This window comes from Arachis ipaensis, chromosome B1 (genome assembly GCF_059453495.1).
Source record: "Arachis ipaensis isolate K30076 ecotype BB chromosome B1, ASM5945349v1, whole genome shotgun sequence".
Lineage (NCBI taxonomy): Eukaryota > Viridiplantae > Streptophyta > Magnoliopsida > Fabales > Fabaceae > Arachis > Arachis ipaensis.
The window spans coordinates 75677764-75702438 of NC_142436.1; the positions used below are offsets into that span (position 1 = coordinate 75677764).

General features: G+C 35.2%; 1 protein-coding gene and 1 non-coding gene across 3 annotated transcripts; both read right to left on the bottom strand.

The window, feature by feature from the left end:
* Positions 1-5105: 5105 nt before the first annotated feature.
* Positions 5106-5213, bottom strand: LOC148577071 (small nucleolar RNA R71). Its single transcript, XR_015903739.1, has one exon. It is a non-coding gene; the product is annotated as a small nucleolar RNA R71 (small nucleolar RNA).
* A 13677-nt stretch (positions 5214-18890) lies between these two features.
* Positions 18891-24180, bottom strand: LOC107631629 (SAP domain-containing protein). 2 transcript variants are annotated; one of them, XM_088501474.1, is made up of 7 exons: positions 23926-24167; positions 22884-22929; positions 22009-22126; positions 21709-21779; positions 21172-21275; positions 20414-20502; positions 18891-19453 (listed from the first exon to the last, which is right to left on the bottom strand). In XM_088501474.1, the coding sequence occupies exons 1-6, from the start codon at positions 24022-24024 to the stop codon at positions 20461-20463; spliced, it is 480 nt and encodes a 159-aa protein (XP_088357600.1). In that variant the 5' UTR covers positions 24025-24167; the 3' UTR covers positions 18891-19453; positions 20414-20460. The 2 variants fall into 2 exon arrangements, with proteins under 2 accessions (XP_088357600.1, XP_016190612.1); XM_016335126.3 differs by lacking the exon at positions 18891-19453 and having other exon boundaries at positions 20193-20502; positions 23926-24180.
* Between the last annotated feature and the right edge of the window lie 495 nt (positions 24181-24675).

Genomic DNA, 24675 nt, shown 5'->3' on the forward strand with positions numbered 1-24675 from the left:
ACTTCTGGGGCTTACTTGGTGAGTGTTTGGGCTAGGAGGCCTCTAGGACGTTGAAAGCTGGCTAGGGGGTCCTTTATGGGAGTTGAGAGATATATGGAATATTTTATAGCCTTGAGACATAGATAGAAATGATAATGCAATAAGAATATGAAAACAGATAATAAAACATAATAGAAAACAGAAAAATAACATAAGAAATGGAAATTAAGAGAACGAATCCACCTTAGTGATGGCGGCTACTACTCCTCCTTGAGAATCCAATGTGGTTCTTGATCTCTTCAATGTCACGCCCTTGTCTTTGTTGTTCTTCCCTCATAGCCCTTTGATCTTCTCTATTTAATGGAGGATGGTGGAGTGCTCTTGATGTTCCAACCTCAGTTACTCCACGTTTGAGCTCCACTCTCCCAGAGAGGTATTCAGTTGATCCCAAAGTTTTTTTTAGGGGGAGAAAAATACATCCCTTGAGGCATCTCAGGATTTCTATTGAGGCGGCTCCACATGCTCTTGCTGTGGTCCGTGTGCTGGCTCTCTAACATGCTCCATCCTTCTTTTAGTGATGGGCTTGTCCTCTTCTATGACAATTCCATCTGAATTGCATAGGTGATAAATGAGGTGAGGGATGTGGGGGAAAATGCCTTTTCCTTCCTCTTCTTTGAGGTTTCAGCAGTCTTTGGTGCCATACTTAAAAATGGTAGAAGTAAAAAAGAAAAGCTTTTGCAACACTAAACTTAAGAGTTTTGCTCGTCCTCGAGCAAATATGGACAATGGGGAAGAATAAGGTAGAAGAAGGTGGGGTAGGTGAAGATTCTGTAGGACCTACTGGTCCTGAGAAGCTAGGGAATTCAAATGCCTTGCCCTCCATATGGGCGTTCAACGCTAGCTTGCCTCCCATTTGTGGCGTTGAATGCCCAGGAGGAACCTTGATGAGCGGATAATTTATACCCTTTTTGGCATTATTTTTACATAGTTTTTAGTATGTTATAGTTACTTTTTATTATATTTTTATTAGTTTTTATTCAAAAATCACATTTCTGGAATTTACTATGAGTTTGTGTGTTTTTCTGTGATTTCAGGTATTTTTTGACTAAAATTGAGGGACCTGAGCAAAAATCTGATTCAGAGGCTGAAAAAGGACTGCAGATGCTGTTGGATTCTGACCCTGCTGCACTCAAAATGGATTTTCTGGAGCTACAGAAGTCCAATTGGCACGCTCTCAAATGCGTTGGAAAATAGACATCCTGGGCTTTCTAGAAATATATAATAGTTTATACTTTGCCTGAGATTTGATGGCCCAAACTGGCGTCCAAAGCCAGCCTAAAACTTTCTGGCGTAAAACGCCCAAACTAGCACCAGAATTGGAGTTAAACGCCCAAACTCGCACCAAAGCTGGCGTTTAACTCCAGGAATAGCCTATGCACGAAAAAGCTTTAATGCTCAGCCTAAGCACACACTAAGTGGGCCCCGGAAGTGGATTTCTGCACTACCTGCATTTAGTTACTTATTTTCTGTAAACCTAAGTTACTAGTTTAGTATAAATAGCACTTTTTACTATTGTATTCGGGGGCTAGACTGGATACTATCATAGACCATTGTTCACGTTTGGAGTCTGGCATCACGACCATGCCTAGACCTCCTTTCACTTATGTATTTTCAATGGTGGAGTTTCTACACCCCATAGATTAAGGTGTAGAACTCTGCTGTTCTTCATGAATTAATGCAAGTACTATTGTTTTTCTATTCAATTCACGCCTACTTCTTCTCCAAGATATACTCTCGTACTTAATTCAGTTAAGTTAGAATGAAGGGGTGATTCGTGATAATCACCCACTATCTTTGTTACTCGCTTAGCCAAGATCCGCGTGCCTGACAACCACAAGCGGTCTACATGATGTTCAACGTAGTCATTGGACAACAACTGGAGTATATTCTCTTGGATATCTAATACACGGACCAAGTCCGTGAGATTAGTATCTTCGTGGTATAGGCTAGAACCATTGGCAGCATTCTTGGGATCCGAAAAGTCTAAACCTTGTCTGTGGTATTCCGAGTAGGATCCGGGAAGGGATGACTGTAAAGAGCTTCAAACCTGCGAATGTTGGGCGCAAGTGACAGTGTGCAAAAGGATCAATGGATCCTATTCCGATGCTAGCGGGAACCGACAGATGATTAGCCATGCGGTAGCTATACCTGGTATTTTTCATCCGAGACGAGAAATCCGACAGTTGATTAGCCGTGCAGAAACCGTAGAGGACCATTTTCACTGAGAGGATCCTACAGCTTGCCATGGATGGAAGTAATGCATGGTTGGAAGGAAGCAATAGGAAAGCAGAGGTTTAGAAGCAACAAAGCATCTCTATACGCTTATCTGAAATTCTCACCAACGAATTACATGAGTAACTCTATCTTATTTTCTGTTTTATTTATCTTTTAATTATTAAAACCTTATAACCATTTGAATCCACCTGACTGAGATTTACAAGATGACCATAGCTTGCTTTAAGCCAACAATCTCCGTGGGATCGACCCTTACTCACGTAAGGTTTATTACTTGGATGACCCAGTGCACTTGCTGGTTAGTTGCGTGAAGTTGCGAGAAAAGTGTGAAATCACGATTTCGCGTACCAAGTTTTTGGCACCGTTGCCGGGGATTGTTTGAGTTTGGACAACTGACGGTTCATCTTGTTGCTTAGATTAGGTAATTTTATTTTATGTTTAAGCTTTTTATTTTTAATTTCGAAGAATTCAAAAAAAAATTTCTTTCAGAGTTTTTAAGAACAAAATCTAGAGTTTCATGAGGTATGTTGAATCCTGGCTGGCTGTTAAGCCATGTCTAATCTTTTGGACTGAGGTTTCCACTTATCTTTGCAAGAGCCTCTTTGGATTCCTATCAATTTGGCTGATGTATGTAATGCTCTGCTGAAGCTTGGCTGGCCAATTGGCCATGTTTAATTCTATTGGACCGAAACTTTTGACTAACATTGCATGATTCCTGTAATTCTTATTAAAAATTTTGAATTTATTTATTTTCTTTTTCCAAATAATTTTCAAAAGATACAAAAAAAAATTAATAAAATCATAAAACCAAAAATATTTTATGTTTCTTGTTTGAGTCTAGTGTCAAATTTTAAGTTTGGTGTCAATTGCATATTTTGATTTTTCTTTAAATTTTCGAAAAAATACATGCATTGAGTTCTTCATGATCTTCAAGTTGTTCTTGATTATTTTCATTATTTGATCTTTGCATTTTCTTGTTTTGTGTCTTTTCTTGTTTTTCATATGCATTTTCGAATTATTAGTGTCTAGAGTTTAAAAATTTCTAAGTTTGGTGTCTTGCATGTTTTCCTTTTCTTAAAAATTAAAAAAAAAAGTTCTTGATGTTCATCATGATCTTCAAAGTGTTCTTGGTGTTCATCTTGACATTCAAAGTTTTCTTGCATGCATTACTTGCTTTGATCTAAATTTCTTGTGTTTTGTGTCATTGAGTTCTTTTTCTCTCTCCTTATTAAAAAATTCAAAAATAAAAAATATATCTTTCCCTTATTTCACTCATAAATTTCGAAATTTTGAATTGATTTAGTCAAAAGTTTTAAATTTTAGTTGTTTCTTGTTAGTCAAGTCAAAATTTTAATTTAAAAATTCTATCTTTTCAAATCTTTTTCAAAAAAAAAATTCAAATCTTTTTCATTTTTCTTTCATGTTTTTCAAAAATTTAAAAAAAATTGATTTTCAAAATCTTTTTCTTACTTTTATTTCATATTTTCGAATTTATTGCTAACATTTAATGTTTTGAGTCAAAAATTTTCAAGTTGTTACTTGCCTATTAAGAAAGATTCAATCTTCAAATTCTAGAATCATATATTTTAGTTTCTTGTTAGTCAAGTAATCAACTTTAATTTCAAAAATCAAATCTTTTTAATTTCCTTTTCAAATCTTTTTCCAAAATAAATTTCAATCATATCTTTTTCAAAACTTAATTTCAAAATCCTTTTCTAACTTCTTATATTTTCAAAATTTATTTTCAAATCTTTTTCAATTAATTACTTGACTTTTTGTTTATTTTACTATTTCTTATCTTTTTTCAAAACCACCTAACAACTTTTCTTTCTCTCTCTAATTTTCGAAAACTAACTAACAACTTTCTCAAAAATCTTTTAAATTAATTAATTTATTTAGTTTTCATATTACTTTTATTTCTTTTCTTAATTTTCGAAAATCCCTCACCACTTTTTCAAAATTCTTTTTAATTAACTAATTATTTTAAATTCTAATTTTATTTTATTTCTCTTTTTAAATTCAAATTCTAACTAATAATTAAAATAAAAAAAATAAAAATATTTTTTATTTATTTATTTCAATTTTCGAATAATTCTCTCTCTCATCTCTTTCTATTTATTTTATTTATTTACTAACACTTCTCTTCTTAAAAATTCGAACCCTCTCCCCCTCTCTGTGTTCGAATTTTTCTTACTCTCTCTCTACCTCATTCTTCTATTCTTCTACTCACATAAAGGAATCTCTATACTGTGACATAGATGATTCTTCTTCTCTGTTTTCTTCTTTTTCATATGAGCAGAAACAGGGATAAAGGCACTCTTGTTGAAACTGATCCTGAACCTGAAAGGACTCTGAAGAGGAAGCTAAGAGAAGCTAAAGCACAACACTCTGGAGAGGACCTGACAGAAATCTTCGAAAAAGAAGAAGACATGGCCGAACCCAATAACAATGGTGGAGATGCAAGGAAGATGCTTGGTGACTTTATTGCACCATCTTCTGACTTTTGTGGAAGAAGCATCTAAATTCCTACAATTGGAGCAAACAACTTTGAGCTTAAGCCTCAATTAGTTTTGTTAATGCAGCAGAATTACAAGTTTCATGGACTTTCATTGGAAGATCCTCATCAGTTCTTAGCTGAATTCTTACAAATCTGTGACACTGTTAAGACCAATGGGGTTAATCCTGAGGTCTACAGACTTATGCTTTTCCACTTTGCTGTAAGAGACAGAGCTAGGACATGGTTGGACTCACAACCTAAAGAAAGCCTGAACTCTTGGAAAAAGTTGGTCAATGCCTTCTTGGCCAAATTATTTCTACCTCAAAAGTTGAGCAAGCTTAGAGTGGAAGTCCAAACCTTCAGACAGAAGGAAGGTGAATCCCTCTATGAAGCTTGGGAAAGATACAAGCAATTGATCAGAAGGTGTCCTTCTGACATGCTTTTAGAATGGAGCATCTTATGTATATTCTATGATGGTCTGTCTAAATTGTCCAAGATGTCATTGGACCACTCTACTGGTGGATCCCTTCATCTGAAGAAGACGCCTGTAGAAGCCCAGGAACTCATTGAAATGGTTGCAAATAACCAATTCATGTACACTTCTAAAAGAAATCCTGTGAATAATGGGACAACTCAGAAGAAAGGAGTTCTTGAGGTTGATACTCTAAATTCCATATTGGCTCAGAACAAAATATTGACTCAGCAAGTCAATATGATTTCTCAGAGTTTGACTGGAATGCAAGCTGCATCCGGCAGTACTAAAGAAGCCTCCCCTGAAGGAGAAGCTTATGACCCTGAGAATCCTACAATGGAAGAGGTAAATTACATGGGAGAATCCTATGCAAACACCTATAATCCTTCATAGAGAAATCACCCAAATTTCTCATGGAAGGATCAACAGAAGCCTCAACAAGGCTTTAATAATAATAATGGTAGGAGAACATGGTTTGGCAATAGCAAACCTTTCCCATCATCTTCTCAGCAATAGACAGAGAATTCTAAGCAGAGCCTCTCTGACTTAGCAACCATAATCTCTGATCTATCTAAGACCACTCTAAGTTTCATGACTGAAACAAGGTCCTCCATCAGAAACTTGGAGGCACAAGTAGGTCAACTGAGTAAAAGAGTCACTGAAACTCCTCCTAGTACTCTCCCAAGCAATACAGAAGAGAATCCAAAAGGAGAGTGCAAGGCTATAAATATAACCAACATGGCCGAACCTGGAGAGAGTCAAAAGGCAGTGAATTCCAGTGAGGAAGACCTCAATGGAGGTCCACTGGCCACCATAGAGTTCCCTAATGAGGAACCAAAAGAATCTGAGGCTCATACAAAGACCATAGAGATTCCACTGAATTTACTGTTGCCATTCATGAGCTCTGATGAGTACTCTTCCTCTGAAGAGGATGAAGATACTATTAAAGAGCAAGTTGCTCAGTATCTAGGAGCAATCATGAAGCTGAATACCAAGTTATTTGGTAATGAGACTTGGGAGGATGAACCTCCATTGCTCATCAATGAACTGAATACCCTGGTTCAACAGAAATTACCTCAGAAGAAATCGGATCCTGGAAAATTCTTAATACCCTGTATCATAGGCACCATGACCTTTAAGAAGGCTCTGTGTGACCTTGGGTCAAGTATAAACCTCATGCCACCCTCTGTAATGGAGAAACTAGGAATCTTTGAGGTACAAGCTGCAAGAATCTCACTAGAGATGGCAGACAATTCAAGGAAACAGGCTTATGGACTTGTAGAGGATGTCTTAGTGAAGGTTGAAGGCTTTTACATCCCTGATGATTTCATAATTCTAGACACTGGGAAGGATGAAGATGAATCCATCATCCTTGGAAGACCCTTCCTAGCCACAGCAAGAGCTGTGATTGATGTGGACAGAGAAGAGTTAGTCCTTCAATTGAATGAGGACTACCTTGTGTTTAAGGCTCAAGGATCTTCTTCTATCACCATGGAGAGGAAGCATGAAAAGCTTCTCTCAATACAGAGTCAAACAGAGCTGCCACACTCAACTTCTAAGTTTGGTGTTGGGAAGCCACCATTAAAGCTCTGAGTCTTTGTGAAGCTCTCTAAGAGCTTCACTATTAAGCTATTGACATTAAAGAAGCGCTTATTGGGAGGCAACCCAATGTTATTTAATTATATTTATTTATTTTACATTGTTATTTTATGTTTTCTTTAGGTTGATGATAATGTGAAGTCATAAAAACAGCTGCAAAAGTAAAGCAAAATGAAAAATAGCATAAAAAATAGCACACCCTGGAGGACAGGCTTACTAGCGTTTAAACGCTAGTAAGGATAGCAGAATGGGTGTTTAACGCCCAGCCTGGCAGCATTCTGGGCATTTAATGCCAGAAAGGGCTGTCTGGCATCTGGATGGCGTTAAACGCCAAAAATGGGCAGCAGACTGGCGTTTAACGCCAGGAAAGGTAGCAGAGCTTGCATTTAACGCCAGAATTGGCACACAGTGGGCGTTTGAACGCCAGAATGGTGCAGGGAGCTGAGTTCCTTGACACCTCAAGATCTGTGGACCCCACAGGATCCCCACCTACCCTACCTCTTCTTCTCTCCTCTTCACACCTTTCTATAATACTCTTTCCCAAATATCCTTGACCAATCACCTCAATAACTCTTCCCCAAATACCCTTCACCTATCAAATCCTATCCTCTTCACCACTCACATCCATCCATCATAAAACTCTACCTACCTCACCATTCAAATTCAAACCATTTCCCTCCCAAACCCACCCATTCTCACACGGATTCCCTCTCCCTCCTACACTATAAATACCCCCTCCTCACTACCTCAACTTTCACACATCACAAACACTTCTTTGCACCTTGGCCGAACCACTCACCTCCCTCCATTTCCTCTATTTTTTCTCATTCTACTCTTTTCTTTCTTCTTTTACTCGAGGATGAGCAAACATTTTAAGTTTGGTGTGGAAAAATCCTTCCTTTTTGTTTTTCCATAACCATCAATGGCACCTAAGGCAGGAGAATCCTCTAGAAATAGGAAAGCAAAGGCAATTGCTTCCACCTCCGAGTCATGAGAAATGGAGAGATTCATCTCAAAGGTCCATCAAGACCACTTCTATGAAGTTGTGGCCAAGAAAAAGGTGATCCCCGAGGTCCCCTTCAAACTCAAAAAGAGTGAATATCTGGAGATCCGACATGAGATTCAAAGAAGAGGTTGGAAAACTCTCACCAACCCCATTCAACAAGTCAGAATCTTAATGGTTCAAGAGTTCTATGCTAATGCATGGATCACTAGGAACCATGATCAAAGTATGAACCCGAACCCAAAGAATTGGCTCACAATGGTTGGGGGAATTACTTAGATTTCAGTCCGGAAAATGTGAGGTTGGCATTCAACTTACCAATGATGCAAGAAGATCCTCACCCTTTTACTAGAAGGGTCAACTTTGATCAAAGGTTGGACCAAGTCCTCATGGACATTTGTGTGGAAGGAGCTCAATGGAAGAGAGACTCAAGAGGCAAGCCGGTTCAACTAAGAAGGCTTGACCTCAAACCCGTGGCCAGGGGATGGTTGGAGTTCATCCAACGCTTTATTATTCCTATTAGCAACCAGTCTGAAGTTACAATAAACCGGGCTATCATGATTCAAAGCATGATGAATGGGGAGGAAGTAGAAGTTCATGAGATCATATCCCTAGAACTTTACAAGGTGGCGGACAAGCCCTCCACTTTGGCAAGGTTAGCCTTCCCTCATCTCATCTGTACCCTATGCAATTCAGCTGGAATTGTCATAGAGGAAGACGACCTTATTGAAGGAGACAAGCCCATCACTAAGAAGAAGATGGAGCAAACAAGAGAGCCCACTCATGGACCTCAACAAGAGCATGAGAAAATTCCTCATCATGAAATCCCTGAGATGCCTCAAGGGATGCATTTTCCTCCACATAACTATTGAGAACAAATCAACACCTCCTTAGGAGAATTGAGTTCCAACAGGGGGCAACTAAGGATGGAGCACCAAGAGCACTCCATTATCCTCAATGAAATTAGAGAGGACCAAAGAGCCATGAGAGAGGAGCAACAAAGACAAGGAAGAGACATAGAGGATCTCAAGCACTCCATAAGATCTTCAAGAGGAAGAACTAGCTGCCATCACTAAGGTGGACCCGTTCTTTAATTTCCTTGTTCTTATTTTTCTGTTTTTCAAAAATCATGCTTTATGTTTTGTCTATGTTTGTGTCTTTATTACATGATCATTAGTGTCTATGTCTTAAAACTATGAATGTCCTATGAATCCTTCACCTTTCTTAAATGAAAAATGTTTTTAATTGAAAAAGAAAAAAAAGTACATGAATTTCGAATTGCATCTTGAAAATAATCTAATTATTTTGATGTGGTGGCAATACTTTTTTTTTCTGAATGAATGCTTGAACAGTGCATATTTTTTATATTGTTGTTTATGAATGTTAAAATTGTTGGTTCTTGAAAGAATAATGAAAAATGAGAAATGTTATTGATAATCTGAAAAATAATAAAATTGATTCTTGAAAAGCAAGAAAAAGCAGTGAAAAGCTTGCAGAAAAAAAAAGAAAAGGAAAAAAGTAGCGAAAAAAAAAGAAAGAAAGAAAAAGAAAAAGCAAGCAGAAAAAGTCAATAGCCCTTTAAACCAAAAGGCAAGGGTAAAAAGGATCTAAGGCTTTGAGCATTAATGGATAGGAGGGCCTAAAGGAATAAAATCCTGGCCTAAGCGGCTAAACCAAGCTGTCCCTAACCATGTGCTTGTGGCGTGAAGGTGTCAAGTGAAAAGCTTGAGACTGAGCGGTTAAAGTCATGGTCCAAAGCAAAAAAAGTGTGCTTAAGAGTTTTGGGCACCTCTAACTGGGGACTCTAGCAAATCTAAGTCACAATCTGAAAAGATTCACCCAGTTATGTGTCTGTGGCATTTATGTATCCGGTGGTAATATTGGAAAACAATAACACTATCTGTGTTTAAGAATCAACATACTAAACTAGGAGAATCAATAACACTATCTGAATTCTGGGTTTCTATAGATGCCAATCATTCTAAACTTCAAAGGATAAAGTGAGATGCCAAAACTGTTCAGAAGCAAAAAGGCTGTAAGTCTCGCTCATCTAATTGGAACTGAGCTTCAATGATATTTGAAATTCATTGTATATTCTCTTCTTTTATCCTAATCTATTTTTAGTTGCTTGGGGGCAAGCAACAATTTAAGTTTGGTGTTGTGATGAGCGGATAATTTATACCCTTTTTGGCATTATTTTTACATAGTTTTTAGTATGTTTTAGTTACTTTTTATTATATTTTTATTAGTTTTTATTCAAAAATCACATTTCTGGACTTTACTATGAGTTTGTGTGTTTTTATGTGATTTCAGATATTTTCTGGCTGAAATTGAGGGACCTGAGCAAAAATCTGATTCAGAGGCTGAAAAAGGACTGCAGATGTTGTTGGATTCTGACATTGCTGCACTCGAAATGGATTTTCTAGAGTTACAGAAGCCCAATTGGCACGCTCTTAATTGAGTTAGAAAATAGACATTCTGGGCTTTCCAGCAATATATAATAGTTCATACTTTTCCCGAGATTTGATGGCCCAAAATGGCGTCCAAAGCCAGCCTAAAACTTTCTGGCGTAAAACGCCCAGACTGGCACCAGAATTGGAGTTAAACGTCCAAACTGGCACCAAAGCTGTACCTGGTATTTTTCATCCGAGAGGAGAAATCCGACAGTTGATTAGCCGTGCAGAAACCGTAGAGGACCATTTTCATTGAGAGGATCCTACAGCTTGCCATGGAAGGAAGTAACGCATGGTTGGATGGAAGCAATAGGAAAGCAGAGGTTCAGAAGCAACAAAGCATCTCTATACGCTTATCTGAAATTCCCACCAATGAATTACATGAGTAACTCTATCTTATTTTCTGTTTTATTTATCTTTCAATTATTAAAACCTTATAACCATTTGAATCTGCCTGACTGAGATTTATAAGATGACCATAGCTTGCTTCAAGCCGACAATCTCCATGGGATCGACCCTTACTCACGCAAGCTTTATTACTTGGATAACCCAGTGCACTTGCTGGTTAGTTGTGCGGAGTTGCGAGAAAAGTGTGAAACTACGATTTCGCGTACCAAACCTCCTTCCTGGCATTCAATGCCAGGTCTTTTTCCTTTTTGGGCGTTGAACGCCCAGCCTAGCTCCCTGGCTGGCATTCAACGCTAGCTTGTTGCTCCCTAGAAGGCGTTTTAATGCCCACTCTGGCTCCTTGTCTGGCGTTCAACGCCAGCAAGGTTTCTGTTCCAGGGTGTTCTGTTTCCAGCTCTAACTGTTTCTGTTCTAACTGCTGTACATGATCACAAACATTAAAAAGCAAGGGAAAACTCTAAAAATAAACTAAAATAAACTCAAATTAAAATAAACGAAAGAAATAAGAACATAAATACTCTACTCATGGTTGGGTTGCCTCCCAACAAGCGCTTCTTTAATGTCATTAGCTTGGCGGACAGCTCCTTTCAAGGAGGAAGATAGTCATAGAGGAATAAATCCTTACTTCTTACTAGGAGCGTCCTTCTTGTGCTCTCATGGATTAGCGTAAGACGCTCAAGAGATAGGATCTTGTTCACTGCATGAGGCAGGGTTGGGCTTGCAGCAATATGCTGGTGTCCCTTTTTGCCACTTCCCTCTTCCATGATGAATACCATAATTAGATAAGTGAACATTACCATTTTCCATGGTAAAAAGCCTTTAGTAGGGATATTTTTATTTTTCCAGCCCCTAGGTATCTTCCTTTTGGGACCTTCCTCCTTGGTGGATAGTGTACATCCAACACCAAACTTACGTTTGGTCTTAAGAGAGATTGAATTGGTTCCATCCAAGGGAGGAGGCTTGAATGCTGAATCCTTAGCTTTATGCAAGTGGCTCCCTTGTCAGGGGGTAATGGAGGGTCAAGAACCTTGAACACCATCCAGTTCTCATGCAAGTTAATCCTTGTTTCTTGTGCCTCTTGGATTCCCAGCTTCTTCATTATAGATGAAGGTATCAGATTTAAACTTAAGCCAAGATCATACAGGGCTTTGTCAAAAGTGATCTTTCCAGTAGTCCATAGGATCTAAAAGCTCCCTGGATCTAGCATTTTCCTTGGCAGCTTATTCTGAATTAGGATACTGTACTTCTCAGTAAGTACCTCTATTTCATCTCCCCTTAGGTCCTTCTTTTAAAAAAGAATTTCTTTTAGACAAGCCATATAGGGGGTCTTTTTTCCCAATACCTTTGCAATAGAGATATTGTCTTGCAGCTCCTTAAGGGTTGCTGGGAAATGAGCCAACTGCTCATTTGCCGGTTCTTTCTGCATGCCTAAGACAGGTAGCTCTTGAGGTTCTTTCACCTCTGCAAGGGCGTGCTCTGTGAGAGTCACAGGCTCCCCTTGCAATCCCAGAGAAGAATAAACTTGAGGTTCCTTCTCCTCTGTAGTGGCGTGCTCACTGGAATTCTCAGGATCCTCCTGGGTCTTGATTGCCTTCGGTCCCTTAGTAGCAGACTCCTGAGGTTCGCCTCTTTGGTGAAGACTACTGTCTCACCTTTTTTTAAGGTCTCCTTCCCAGAGAGCATTAGGCTTTCTGTGAGGGCCCTATAGGGATGCACTTCCTCAAACAACTCAGTAATAGGAATATTAACCTGCTCAGGTATCCACCGATCATGGGTGAGAGTGTCTCCTTAAGGGTAGTTACCACTCATATCACTAGGAGCATTATAAATCTCAGCAGGGGGTGCGGCTACAGCCTCCATGTCTAGAACTTCTGTCCTAGCTGGGGTCTCCTTGTAACACCCTAACTACCAAAGTTCACACTTCTGGCTGCGCGACTCTGATAGCTCGGACATTACGACGACACTTATACTACTTAATACTAAAATATGAGCCTGTTTAAAACTTTAAACCACAATACCGCTCCCAAAAATACTTTCGTTCGATAACGTACCTCCATAAATACCATTCAACTTACAACAACTCATAAAGAGTACATCCATATATATACATAAATATATATAAATAATATTACAAACATAATCCAATACAATTCCTATCCCTCTTACAGATTATATCAAGATAAAGGCGAGGGTGCAGTAAATCATAACTAAAATAATACAGAGCATCACAACAACAATTAAATAAGCTCTTCGTAACTTCTGCGCCCATATCCTGATGAAAGGGGAAAAATGTAGGGGGTGAGAACATCATCCTCGAAAGGGTTCTCAGTAGAGGGTTTTTGGGAATTACTGTAATAGGATACTTGAAGATAAACCGTACCAGTGATTAATAACCGTCTCATGCCTCTTTTCAAAAACATCGGTTTACAATAAAAGTAAAGTCGGAAATCTTTTCTGAAAGAGGAACCATTCAATTCTCAAAAACTCAAAAGTCTTTCAAAACGGTTTATCTATGCTGAAACAAAATAGCATTTCATATTTTATTCCAAATCAGAAACATAAAACTGAAATCAACCATCGGTTCATCTCATTCCAACCACGGCCCTAGGCCCAAACAATCCAACCACGGCCCTAGGCCCAAACAATCCAACCATCAACCAAATCACCATAATCCAACAGAGTCCCAGTTACAAACACAGATAGGAAGTTCAAGCACAAACAACAGTTACAGCAAGTAGAACAATTAGCAGTTAATCATATAGACAAACCAAGTACAATATGCACACCCAAACAATGTCACATAGATGCATATGATGCATGCCTGTCCCTAGTGGCTGATGATATCATCTGTCGGTTATATAGCCAACCCGACACGTCCTGCTAGCTAACCATGGACAGAAACACCCATCGCGGAGCAAGTAGGTTTGAGCTACAACTCCATTGCTACTACCCGCTCAACCCAGAGCCAGTGGAATAACCACTACTGTGGCTACTACCCAGGCGGGTGTTTAACAGCTCAACCTGGAGCGAGTGGAATCACCACTACTACCGCTACTACCCAGGCGGGTGTTTAACAGAACTGCATGAAGTCAGAGATGAACTTACTGGGGTCTTCTTGTGGGTATCCTTGAAACTGGCACTTTTGCCGTAATAGCAAGACCTGGTCTAGGTTGACCTTAAAGTCATCTGAGTCAATAGGAGTGTCAAATGTATAGGAGCCTAGAGGTCTCCCAATTCATGCATTTCCCTTTGGATCCATAGTGACTCTGGTGTCTCTGCATACATAAATAAGAGACAAAGAAAAATGGGAGTCTCTATGTCACAGACTCACAGTATAGGGAGCTCCCGGTGAGATATCCAAAAGAAGAAAGAAGAATGAAGATAGAGAAAGGAGAAGAAGAATTCGGCTAGAAGAGAGGAAGAATTCGAAAATTAGAAGCAAACTTAGAAACTAAATTTGAAATATTTTTGTTTTTATTTTATTTATTAATCAGATAAAGGTTAATAAACTAAAAAGATTTGAAAACTTAATGATGATTTTCGAAAAAGAAGAGGAAAAAATAAAGAAGATATTTTCGAAAATAGAAGAGAGAGGAGTTAGTTAGGAAGTTTTGAAAAAGAAGAAAGAGAAAGCAACTAACTAATTAAGAAAGATTTGAAAACAAGATAAGATAGAAGATTAGAAAATATTTGATTTTGAAAAAATTTAAAAAAGTCAACAAGATAAGATAAGAATTAAAAATATTTGAAAAGTTTTTAAAATTAAAATTTAAAAGAAGATAAGATAGAAAAGGTTTTGAATTAAAAAGAAGATAAGTTAGGTAAGAAAGATAAGATAAGGAAGTTAAGAAAAGATAAGTTTTAGATTTAAAAGATTTGAAATCAAAATAAAAAAGTTAGTTTCTAATTTAAAAAGATTTGAAATTTAAATTTTAAAAGAAAGATAAGATAAGAAAAAATCAAAGTTTAAAAGAAAAAAATTAAAAAGAAGTTGAAGAAAATAAGATTTGAAATTTGATTTTTAAAATTAAGATAAGATAAGATAATAATTTTGAAATTAAAAATTGAAATTTTTGTTAATATTTTTGAAAATAATTTTGAAATAAAGATAGAAAAGATATTTTTTTTTATTTTTTGAATTAATGAAGAAAGAGAAAAATAACTAAAAGACACCAAACTTAAAAATTTAAAGATCAAAACAAGAAGAAAAACAAGAACACTGAAGATCAAGAAGAACACCAAGAACAAAACTCAAAGGATTCAAAGAAAACAAGAATATGCAAAGGACAACAAACTTAAAATTTTTGAAAACCAAAGACACAATTTTCAAAAATTTTAAAAGAAAAGATTCAAGAAGACACCAAACTTAAAGATTGACACAAGACTCAAATAAAAGACACTATTTTTTGAAAATTTTTTGGAAAAAGAAACAAGAAATCCGAAACCTTAACATGAACAAGAACAAAAGATTCAAACAAAAGATAAAGATTAATGAAGAAAAGAAAAAGTTTTGAAACAATTTTAGAAAAAGAAAACAAGAAATAGGTAAGACTCAAAGTAAGAAAATCAAAAGAAAATACATAGCCAAAAACAGAAAAGGTTTTGAAAAAATTTTTGAAAAGAAAAATAAAAGATTCAAAACAAAAGTAAAAAGTACCTAATCTAAGCAACAAGATAATTCATGAGTTTGTCCAAACTCGAACAATCCCCGACAACGGCGCCAAAAACTTGGTGCACGAATTTCCACACTTCGTACAACTGAACCAGCAAGTGCACTGGGTCGTCCAAGTAATACCTGAGCGAGTCAAGGTCGATCCCACGAGGATTGTAGTTTGAAGCAAGTTATGGTTATCTTGTAGATCTTAGTCAGACAGATAGAAGAAGTAGATATGTTGTTTAAAGCACATAAAATTGGAATAAGATGAAATTACAATGTTTGATTATAACCAGTGATAAGAAGATGGTTAAGGCTTAGAGATGCTTTGTTCTTCTGCATAACTCTGGTTTTATTGTCTTCTTCAACTGTGAATGATTTCTTCTATGGCAGGATGTATGTGATCAACGCCGGTTGAGAGGTCACCAATGCTCCTCTAGATCTGAACCCCAGGGTTAGTGTGGATCCATTCTGATTGAGGGTGAAACTCTTGCAGTCCATTCTTCTTAATGATCCTACTCAAAATACCACAGACAAGGTCGAATCTTCTGGATCAGAGAATGTTGCGCCTTTGGGTTCTAGCCTCTACCACAAAGACTCTAATCTCCTCATACCTCGACTAAACTGATGTCTCGAGAAGTCCACAACGAAGTCGTGGATTAGCCGTCTAAGAAATGTATAATCAAGCTAGTGGTTCATCATTGTCCTATGAAAGACGCACTCTGAACCCATGTAGAATGAGATAACCTTGTTCCAGTTCAACGCATTCATAATGATGAAGAACGAAGATACATCTTTGAGTTGAGAATTAAACACGGATTGAAAATAAACAGTAATACTTTTATTGAGCCATAAAACTTAGCAGGGCTCCTCCCATCAACTTAGGAGGTTTAGAAACGAAACTCAGACTGATAGAGAATACAATATGAAAAACGTGTAAAGTGTCTAAGAGCTGCGAATAGTATAAAAATTCTCAAATAAATACTAGACTAATGATTAAGGATTACATAAGAAGGGTAAAACAATCCTTTAGTACCAAAATCTATTTCTGGGACCTACTTGGTGAGTGTTTGGGCTGAGCTTTGATGAGATCCACGTGCTAGGAGGCCTCTAGGGCATTGAAAGCTGGCTAGGGGGTCCTTTATGGGCATTGGACGCTGGTCTCTTTTCCTTTGGGCGCTGGACGCTAGAATAGGGCAGGAGGCTGGTATTGGACGCCAGTTTTGGGCCTTCAATTCTGAAGCAAAGTATGGACTATTACACATTGCTGGAAAGCTCTGGATGTTAGCTTTCCATAGCCATTGAGTACGCTCCATTTGGACTTCTGTAACTCCAGAAAAACTCTTTCGAGTGCAAGGAGGTCAGATCCAGACAGCATCTGCAGTGTTTTCTCTGTCTCTGAATCAGACTTTTGCTCCAGCTCCTCAATTTCAGCCAGAAAATATCTGAAATTGCATAAAAACACAAACTCAAAGTAGAATCCAAATATGTGAATTTTGCACTAAAACCTATAAAAACTTAATAAAACTTAAACAAAACATACTAAAAACTATATGAAGATGATGACAAAAAGCGTATAAAATATCGGCTCATCACTTGACTCGATTTACCAACGAATGTAGTTCGATACTAGTAAATCAAAAAGTGTAAATTCAATTTATACGCAATAGCATAAAGTACATAAATTGAATCCAGTAGGTTCGATTTATTGTAATTTTACGTATATAAAATTTTTTTTCATATCAAATTCAATACAATACTCTTCCATTCATTTTTTATAGCTCATAAATATTTTAGAAAAAAATTGTGTATATTTTAGAAGGGGAATTTGTAGTATAATTTAAATAAATTCATTAAAAAATTATTAAAAATACATTTACTCAAATTTCAAATACAATACTCTTCTATATAATCAATAATTTAAAAATTAAAAAATAATATTATCCAAAAATTTATGAGACTTTTTCGAAATAATTACAAAGTTTTAAACATAGACAGAAGAATATTGTATGGAATTTAAATTGTAATTGTTTTGTATTGATTTTTATATAAAATACTCATATCATTGTAATTATTCATTTTGTAACAAGTATAACTAAAATTTTACTAATATTTTTGAATTAAATATTTTTATAAAGTTTTAATTCGATATTTTATTGGAAGCATTTTTTGTAATTATTGTAAATAATTTTATAAAATTTTACTAACAATTATTCATTTTGTAACAAGTATAACTAAAATTTTACTAATAATTTTGAACTAAAAATATTTTTATAAAGTTTTAATTCGATATTTTATTGTAAGCATTTTTTGTAATTATTGTAAATAATTTTATAAAATTTAAAAATGGCTTAAAAGATGTTATGAGTACTATAAAAATTTGTAATGTGCTCGTCCTTCTGTAATGCACAAAAACTAAAAAACTATCTTTACTATTGTGAGTTTCACTTTGATAGTCTTCACAAGAACTAGAATACTAAAAAACTAGAAAATTTTTATAGTACTCATAACATCTTCTAAATCATTTTTAAAATTTATAAAATTATTTACAATAATTACAAAAAATGCTTACAATACAATATCAAATTAAAACTTTATAAAAATGTTTAATTTAAAATTGTTAGTAAAATTTTAATTGTACTCATTACAAAATGAATAATTACAACGATATGAGTATTTTATATAAAATTAATACAAAACAATTCAAATTCCATACAATATTCTTCCATCCATTTTTAAAACTTTGTAATTATTTTGAAAAAGTCTCATAAATTTTTGGATAATATTATTTTTTAATTTTTTAAATTATTAATTATATAAAAGAGTATTATTGTATTTGGAATTTGAGTAAATGTATTTTTTAATAATTTTTTTATTGAATTTATTTAAATTATACCACAAATCTTCCTTCTAAAATATATACAATTTTTTTTTCAAAATATTTATGAACTATATAAAATGGACAGAAGAGTATTGTATGAAATTTGATATGAACAAATTTTTATATACGTAAAACCACACTAAATCGAATTCTCTACTTTATGCCCTTGTTTATAAATCGAATTTATACTATACGATTCGATTTACTAGTATCGAACTACATTCGTTAGTAAATTGACTTAAGTAATGTTGATTTATCTCAATTCCTACTAATTCAATTTTGTCAATTCGCTTTAGTACTTAAATAGCTAATTTGAATTTTATCAATTTGATTTATATAGAAATATGCACGAGGACATACACATAACATTTTTAATTTGGGACTTTCATGTAAGTTTGAGATGCGTTTAGTTTATACATGAGTTTTACCTTTGAAATTAATACATTTTAAATAAAATAAGTTATGAATTTGAATAACCGTGTTTATAAACACCATAACCGCCTAACTCCACAATCCCTATTTATTAGCATTACAAGCTCGATCGGGAAGCATCTTCTAAAAAATTTCATGTTTAAATTAATTGTTGTGCATTTCAGAGTAGTATATAACCCTTCACTTTCCTTCAATACATACTCTTAAGATTGTGTTCTTTTTTTTTGGGTGACTTTTAATCTTTTTTAAGATTGTGTTCTTTGCATTGACTAGAAATTTTCTCAACAAATAAAGTTATAATTCTTCTTTGTTGAATGTAACGCAAGTCATCTCACTGTTTACTTCTATTTTTCAAAAAGAGGTTGATTGTAAGCCAATTTATTTTAACTAATAATAATGTAACATGTAACAAAGAGTAACTTAGCCTTTAATATGAGAGAATTGGATAGAATTCACCTTAAAAAATATCATATTGGTAATAAAATTTTTGACCAATGTCTACCGCTGACGAGAAAACATAGAAAGGACGAGTGGACGGGTCAAATTGACGGCACCGCACAAGGAAACCCACGTACCACCGGTTGTGGCAGACTGCTGAGGAACGAGAGCAGCAGCTGGATCGGGGGATTCTCCTACAAGATAGGCACTGGAACGGCCTTTGGGGCAGAGACATGGAGAGTGAAAAAAGGCATGGAGCTAGCTTGGACTATGGGATGTAGAAAAGTAGTGGTAGAGATTGATGCAGCAGCAGTGGTTCACCTTTTGAATGGAGGCAAGAACCTGGTCATCCATCCAAATGCTAATGTTAGAGAAATCAATGAAAGGAGGAAATAAGATTCAAGCATATTTTGTACAGAACTATAAGAAAGGTAATAGATGTGCTTATTACCTAACAAACGAGTTAAAGATAGATATGACTTTGTTTTTTGGGATTTACCTCCTCCTGAGTTAGCTAGAAATCTGAGTAAATATCAGAGGGATTACATTATCCCGCTTAGTTTGTAATTAAGTTTTCTTTTTTATGGGTTTATGCCCCTTTTTTTAACCAAAAAACAAACATGTAAGCAACTAAATTCCAATACGGTTGCAGGCTTGCAGAGCCGCTGGAAAGACACACATGTAAGGACAAGTAGCCTCTGTTTGTCTTCTTCATTTCTTCATTTCTCAGTCATTCCAATTCTGACGGAAAAGAGAAGAGAGAGCAGAGGCTGAGGCACAGAATAATAGCAGTCTTCACCACCCACCATCAACCACAATGAAAGGCCGCAATTATCCCTCCACGGCTCCACCAGAAGAAAGATGGCCAAAAAAGCCGTTTTACTTTCGAATAAATTGTATCACTGATACCGAATGGCTTTTGTATCAGTCGAATAGATGAATTATATGATTGTATGATTGATACTGGATCAAAACAATTCCAGCAATTCGTTTGTATTCATAGCCATTTCCGATTTTTGTCTTAATTGTGGATAGTTAAGATGAGGAATTGATTCAATTCGGGCAATACTAACAACTATGATTGGCATAATTACTTTTTAACTTCAGGCCGAGCTAAAGCATCCAGTACATACAACGCAACTACTTACTCAGAAAAACATACAGAATGTGCTTTCACATGAAACAGAAAGCACCAAAACAACAACATTCAAATGTTACTGCAGCTTGCACTAGGTCTGTAGAGGTCAATATATTATATTAGTTCTACATCTTAGTTACCTTGAAAAAACACTAACTACTCACATTGGATGTTTAACCAGAAGAGTTTTCCTACTATTCTCCCTTCTTATTCACGAATCAGTTGCATCTTTAAGACGTGCAATAAGCTCCTCCTACAGATTTTATATCACGTATTAGTAAAGGCAAATATATATATATAGAAGTCAGTACTTTTTCAATAGTCAATCTTAGTGTTTGTTTGGACACCATTAAATTAATAAAAAAGATATTTTTTTAATTAAAAAATATCTTTTTATTTTTTAGTGATTGACAAATTTCTAATAGTAAAAATAAAAGCACTAGAAAAAAAAAACATCATTTTCGAGAAACTATAACTTGCATATTTTTTTAAAGATTTTTTTCCTTAAAAAAAAGATTTTTTTCACATAATAAATAAACAAAAAAATCTTTTTTTTTATCTTATTTTATCCAAACATAATTGATAGATAAAAAAAGATCTTTTAAAATGAAATATCCAAACATAAAATCACTTTTACTTTTATAAAAGATCTTTTAAAAAAATATTATTAAAAAAAAGATTTTTTTCTGAAAATAGCGTCCAAACAGGCCCTTAGACTTATACCATTTGATATTCATATCAAAATTTTATGAATAATTGAAACAAATGGAACCATTATGCGATTATGATTTGATATATATGGACCATCAGTAAAACATAACATGTAGGAAACAGTCATATGGACATCCTTATGCATGCATGCAGGTGCCATCTCAGTGCAACTTATGTACCCGTTTTTAAAAAACTGCAGAAAAATACTTGCCTTCTTTCCTTTGGTTGAAAGACCTTTAGATTTCAAAAGATTACGAAGCCTCTCTACAGTCAACCTGTGGAAATCCTTATTGAATGTTTGACTGGTTGATCCCTCTGTATGTTTAAAACCATAAGAAACAAAAATCATTGAGATATATAGAGAATCCATATGCTAAAACCTCTGTTCGGCAATCTTACTAAGGATCATGGTAAACTAATTTATAGTAATTATCAGACCTATGACCTTAAATCTTTGCCAATCACAAATACCTGAGGTAAACTCAAGAGGCAGCCTGAATTAGAGGTGCAAGCACAGGTAAAGAGAACTTCCAGTAACATAAATTAAGCATAACTAAAACATAAGCCTGAGGTGCATGTCTGGATACGTATCAGACTGTATGATAAGAGATGTGACCAATCCCACACCCAACAAACGGTATACATATATGATATAAAATGCATATAAGGATGTAGGTAATTGAATCCAATGTTTATATACATCCCACTCAGGATCCAATGCAAAATGCCTTACAAAGGCCATACCCACCTTGTAAAGAGTTTATTTGATTATTTGCTCTCTTAGCTGAAGCTCTGCCATCCAAACCCTTGTCACTAGCCCTGATTAAAGAGTTTAATGAGGCCGGGTTCAATAACACAACGAGATTGAAATACTTAAATACAGACATTAATGAACGCAAAATAGGCACCATTAGTTATTCACAAGAGGCAAGTGAAGAGAAAGGAAAAACTTATCCATATTTCTTCATCAAAAGAAACATAGTGGCAGAAAATTTGCAGGCAAGTTGGTGAATTGAGGATATTTACCATCCTATGGGGGGAATAATACCTCTTTCTAGATCCCTCGGTTCCATCCTTTGAGCTGGAATCACATTTTTGTTTCTTCAGGCCTAGGGTGAGTGCTCTAATAAGTATGTTTTGTTGGTTTGTCTTAATATGCTGGCCCTCTGGATCAACAAGAGAGTTAGAAAACCTCTGCTTCATGATGATTATCAAATGAAGAAAATACTAAAGATATGGCAAAAATCTATGACATGAACCACTTACTACGTAAAAATATACATCATGACCAAGTCACCAAGAAGGTGTCGAAAGCTTCTTAATATATGATTTCATAAATTCAATAAAGTACTCAAGAAATAAAATTTGATAACATGAACCATTTAGAAACTAAGATGGTAAGGTCCTCTCATGCTCAATAAAGGCGATGGTCAGCACTTAAGCAGCACTTATGCAATGTACAAACACTAAACACCCTAAACTCAACAAATTAAGGCAACAATAAATATGCTAAATACCAATCCAACTTGACAAAGTACATAACATAAAAGCTTATAAGCTCAGATAAAGAATCTTTCATTGGCAAATACAAGTACCATTTGAATATGATAAAGTATAATGTTTGTGGATGATAGGGAGCCAATCTTAACCCTGGCGATGAGAAGGAAATAATTTATAACGAAATAATCGATGGCTACATAGCATACCTCCCTAAATTACTAACGATTTATTATGATAGCTAAACAATCAATTCTACATAAGAGAAATTTTCTGGTTTCTATAAGAAGAAAATGGTAAGAGTTCATTTGTTTCATTGCTAGAGTCTTTGCTTGAGAGCGAAGTGAAATATCATTATTGGAGCAATCAAACTATACTGAGTTGTGGCAACCTGTTTAAATACTATAAGATAAAGAATGAGAAGACCTGGTGGCATTGTTTCATGATCGCATACGTACACCCGCATCCCACCCTGCACAATCAGGATGTCAAATCAAATTCGAATATAATATCTTGCAAATAACATCATGCAGAGTTCTGAAAAACTGGAAGGAAAATCATTTTCAATGACAAGAAGTATCATTATGATGTAGGACATTGGTAGCTTTACATAAAAAGCATGTGCGTCGAAGAAAGCACGGCAGAAAATTCACTTGATATTTATTTCAGAAGAAAGAATGCTTACACAGTAGAACCCAGCAGGATAGAGGAAATGTGATTAATGATGAAAATAGAGCTCCTGTATTATCTTAATTCAGCATGAATTTAAACAAATAATTTCAAGATTTCAAACAACATAATAAGCATCCATTACAGGTATAACATTAACAAGATTAGGTTCAATTTTTAAAAAGAATCCCTTGTAAAAGAAGCCTAATTTGCAGTGCTTTTAGTTTCTCCGGAATGCTCCTAATATTCTGTTCCACTTGAAATGCAAAAGATATTCTAAGATCTCCATAAACAAAAACAAAGGCAGAAGAAGAAAATATTACGAATTAATCACGACACATGATTAATACCAAGTGAAAGAGCCTCCAATGTTGCATATTAAACTACTTATTACAAAGTTGGGAATCGTTAGTGACATGAGTTCAATTATTAGAAAAGTCGTGCTATTTAGTACAACAGTTCGAAGCCATAAAATTCCTCACTTTTTTCATCGAAGTTTTGATGTTTTAGCTCAACTCCAAACTCCATACATCACATCAACCATCAATGTACTAAGTAATCAACCATTTTTCACAGCAATATTCTAACATTTCTTAAGCAAATGTCAATGCTTCAACCAAAACCACAAAACCTAACAGTAACAATAAACAAGAAACCACATTGTAATTCAAATTCGCAAAATCAATACAAAAGAACACCACATATCAAAGCATCCAACAGAAATTCAAATTCGTTAATCATGCATGAAAAAGAAGAAAAAGAAAGAAAGAAAAAAAAGTTGGAAGTAAGAGTGATTTACCGGATTGGAAGACACAACGGTGGAAGAGAAGAGGCCTCGAGAGGGAAGATCGGAGAGAAATGAAGAAGCACCAGATGAGCGATTCGTATCCATAACCATCGAATTGAACACGATAACGAAACCAACACAACAAAGAAGAAGAAGAAAACCCTCGGAATCAAATTGAAGCGACAGCTTCAGTTCAGAACTACCGCGAAGAATAAGTTTGTGGTGTTGATACACCGAAATAGACCTCAGTTGGACTCTCCCTTTGACCACCACGGAAATTAATTAGATTTATTTACCTTATACACTCCTCCGCCAGAAAACGTAATTGGGTATTCTTTTGTTTTTTATTATTAACCGCGTGTTAATTTTGGCAACGTAATTTTCCCGGCAATTTTTTTTAAGCCGGGAAATTATTTTTAAAGAGCAAATTTTTTAATTTTGGTTTTTTGAGTATGTCTACTATTCGGATGATTAAAAAAATTAGAAGAAAAATAAAAAGAGAAATCACGGATAAGTATATTTTGGAGGAAAACGTTTTCTACATTATGTCAATAAAAAATAAAGGATTAATTTTACAAAAAATGTGTAGAGTAAGTAACAGCATGTATATTAGTAAGTTATAGATCAAATGACATAATTTTTTTTATCTTTATTTAAATATTTTAGATTTGAGTCTTACTCTTAATTTAAAAAAAAATAAAAGTATATATTTGAATGACATGTATTAAGTGATAAAAAATATTTTATCTAAAATTTTGGTAC

Bases quoted from the DNA above. Each gene is read 5' to 3' on its own strand.
- LOC107631629 (XM_088501474.1), bottom strand. From the start codon at position 24,024: ATGGTTATGGATACGAATCGCTCATCTGGTGCTTCTTCATTTCTCTCC. The intron at 22,127-22,883 runs GTCTTCTCATTC...TTGTTGATCCAG, and splicing joins TCATGAAACAATGCCACCAG to AGGGCCAGCATATTAAGACA. The intron at 21,780-22,008 runs GTATTATTCCCC...CTCTTTAATCAG, and splicing joins ACCGAGGGATCTAGAAAGAG to GGCTAGTGACAAGGGTTTGG.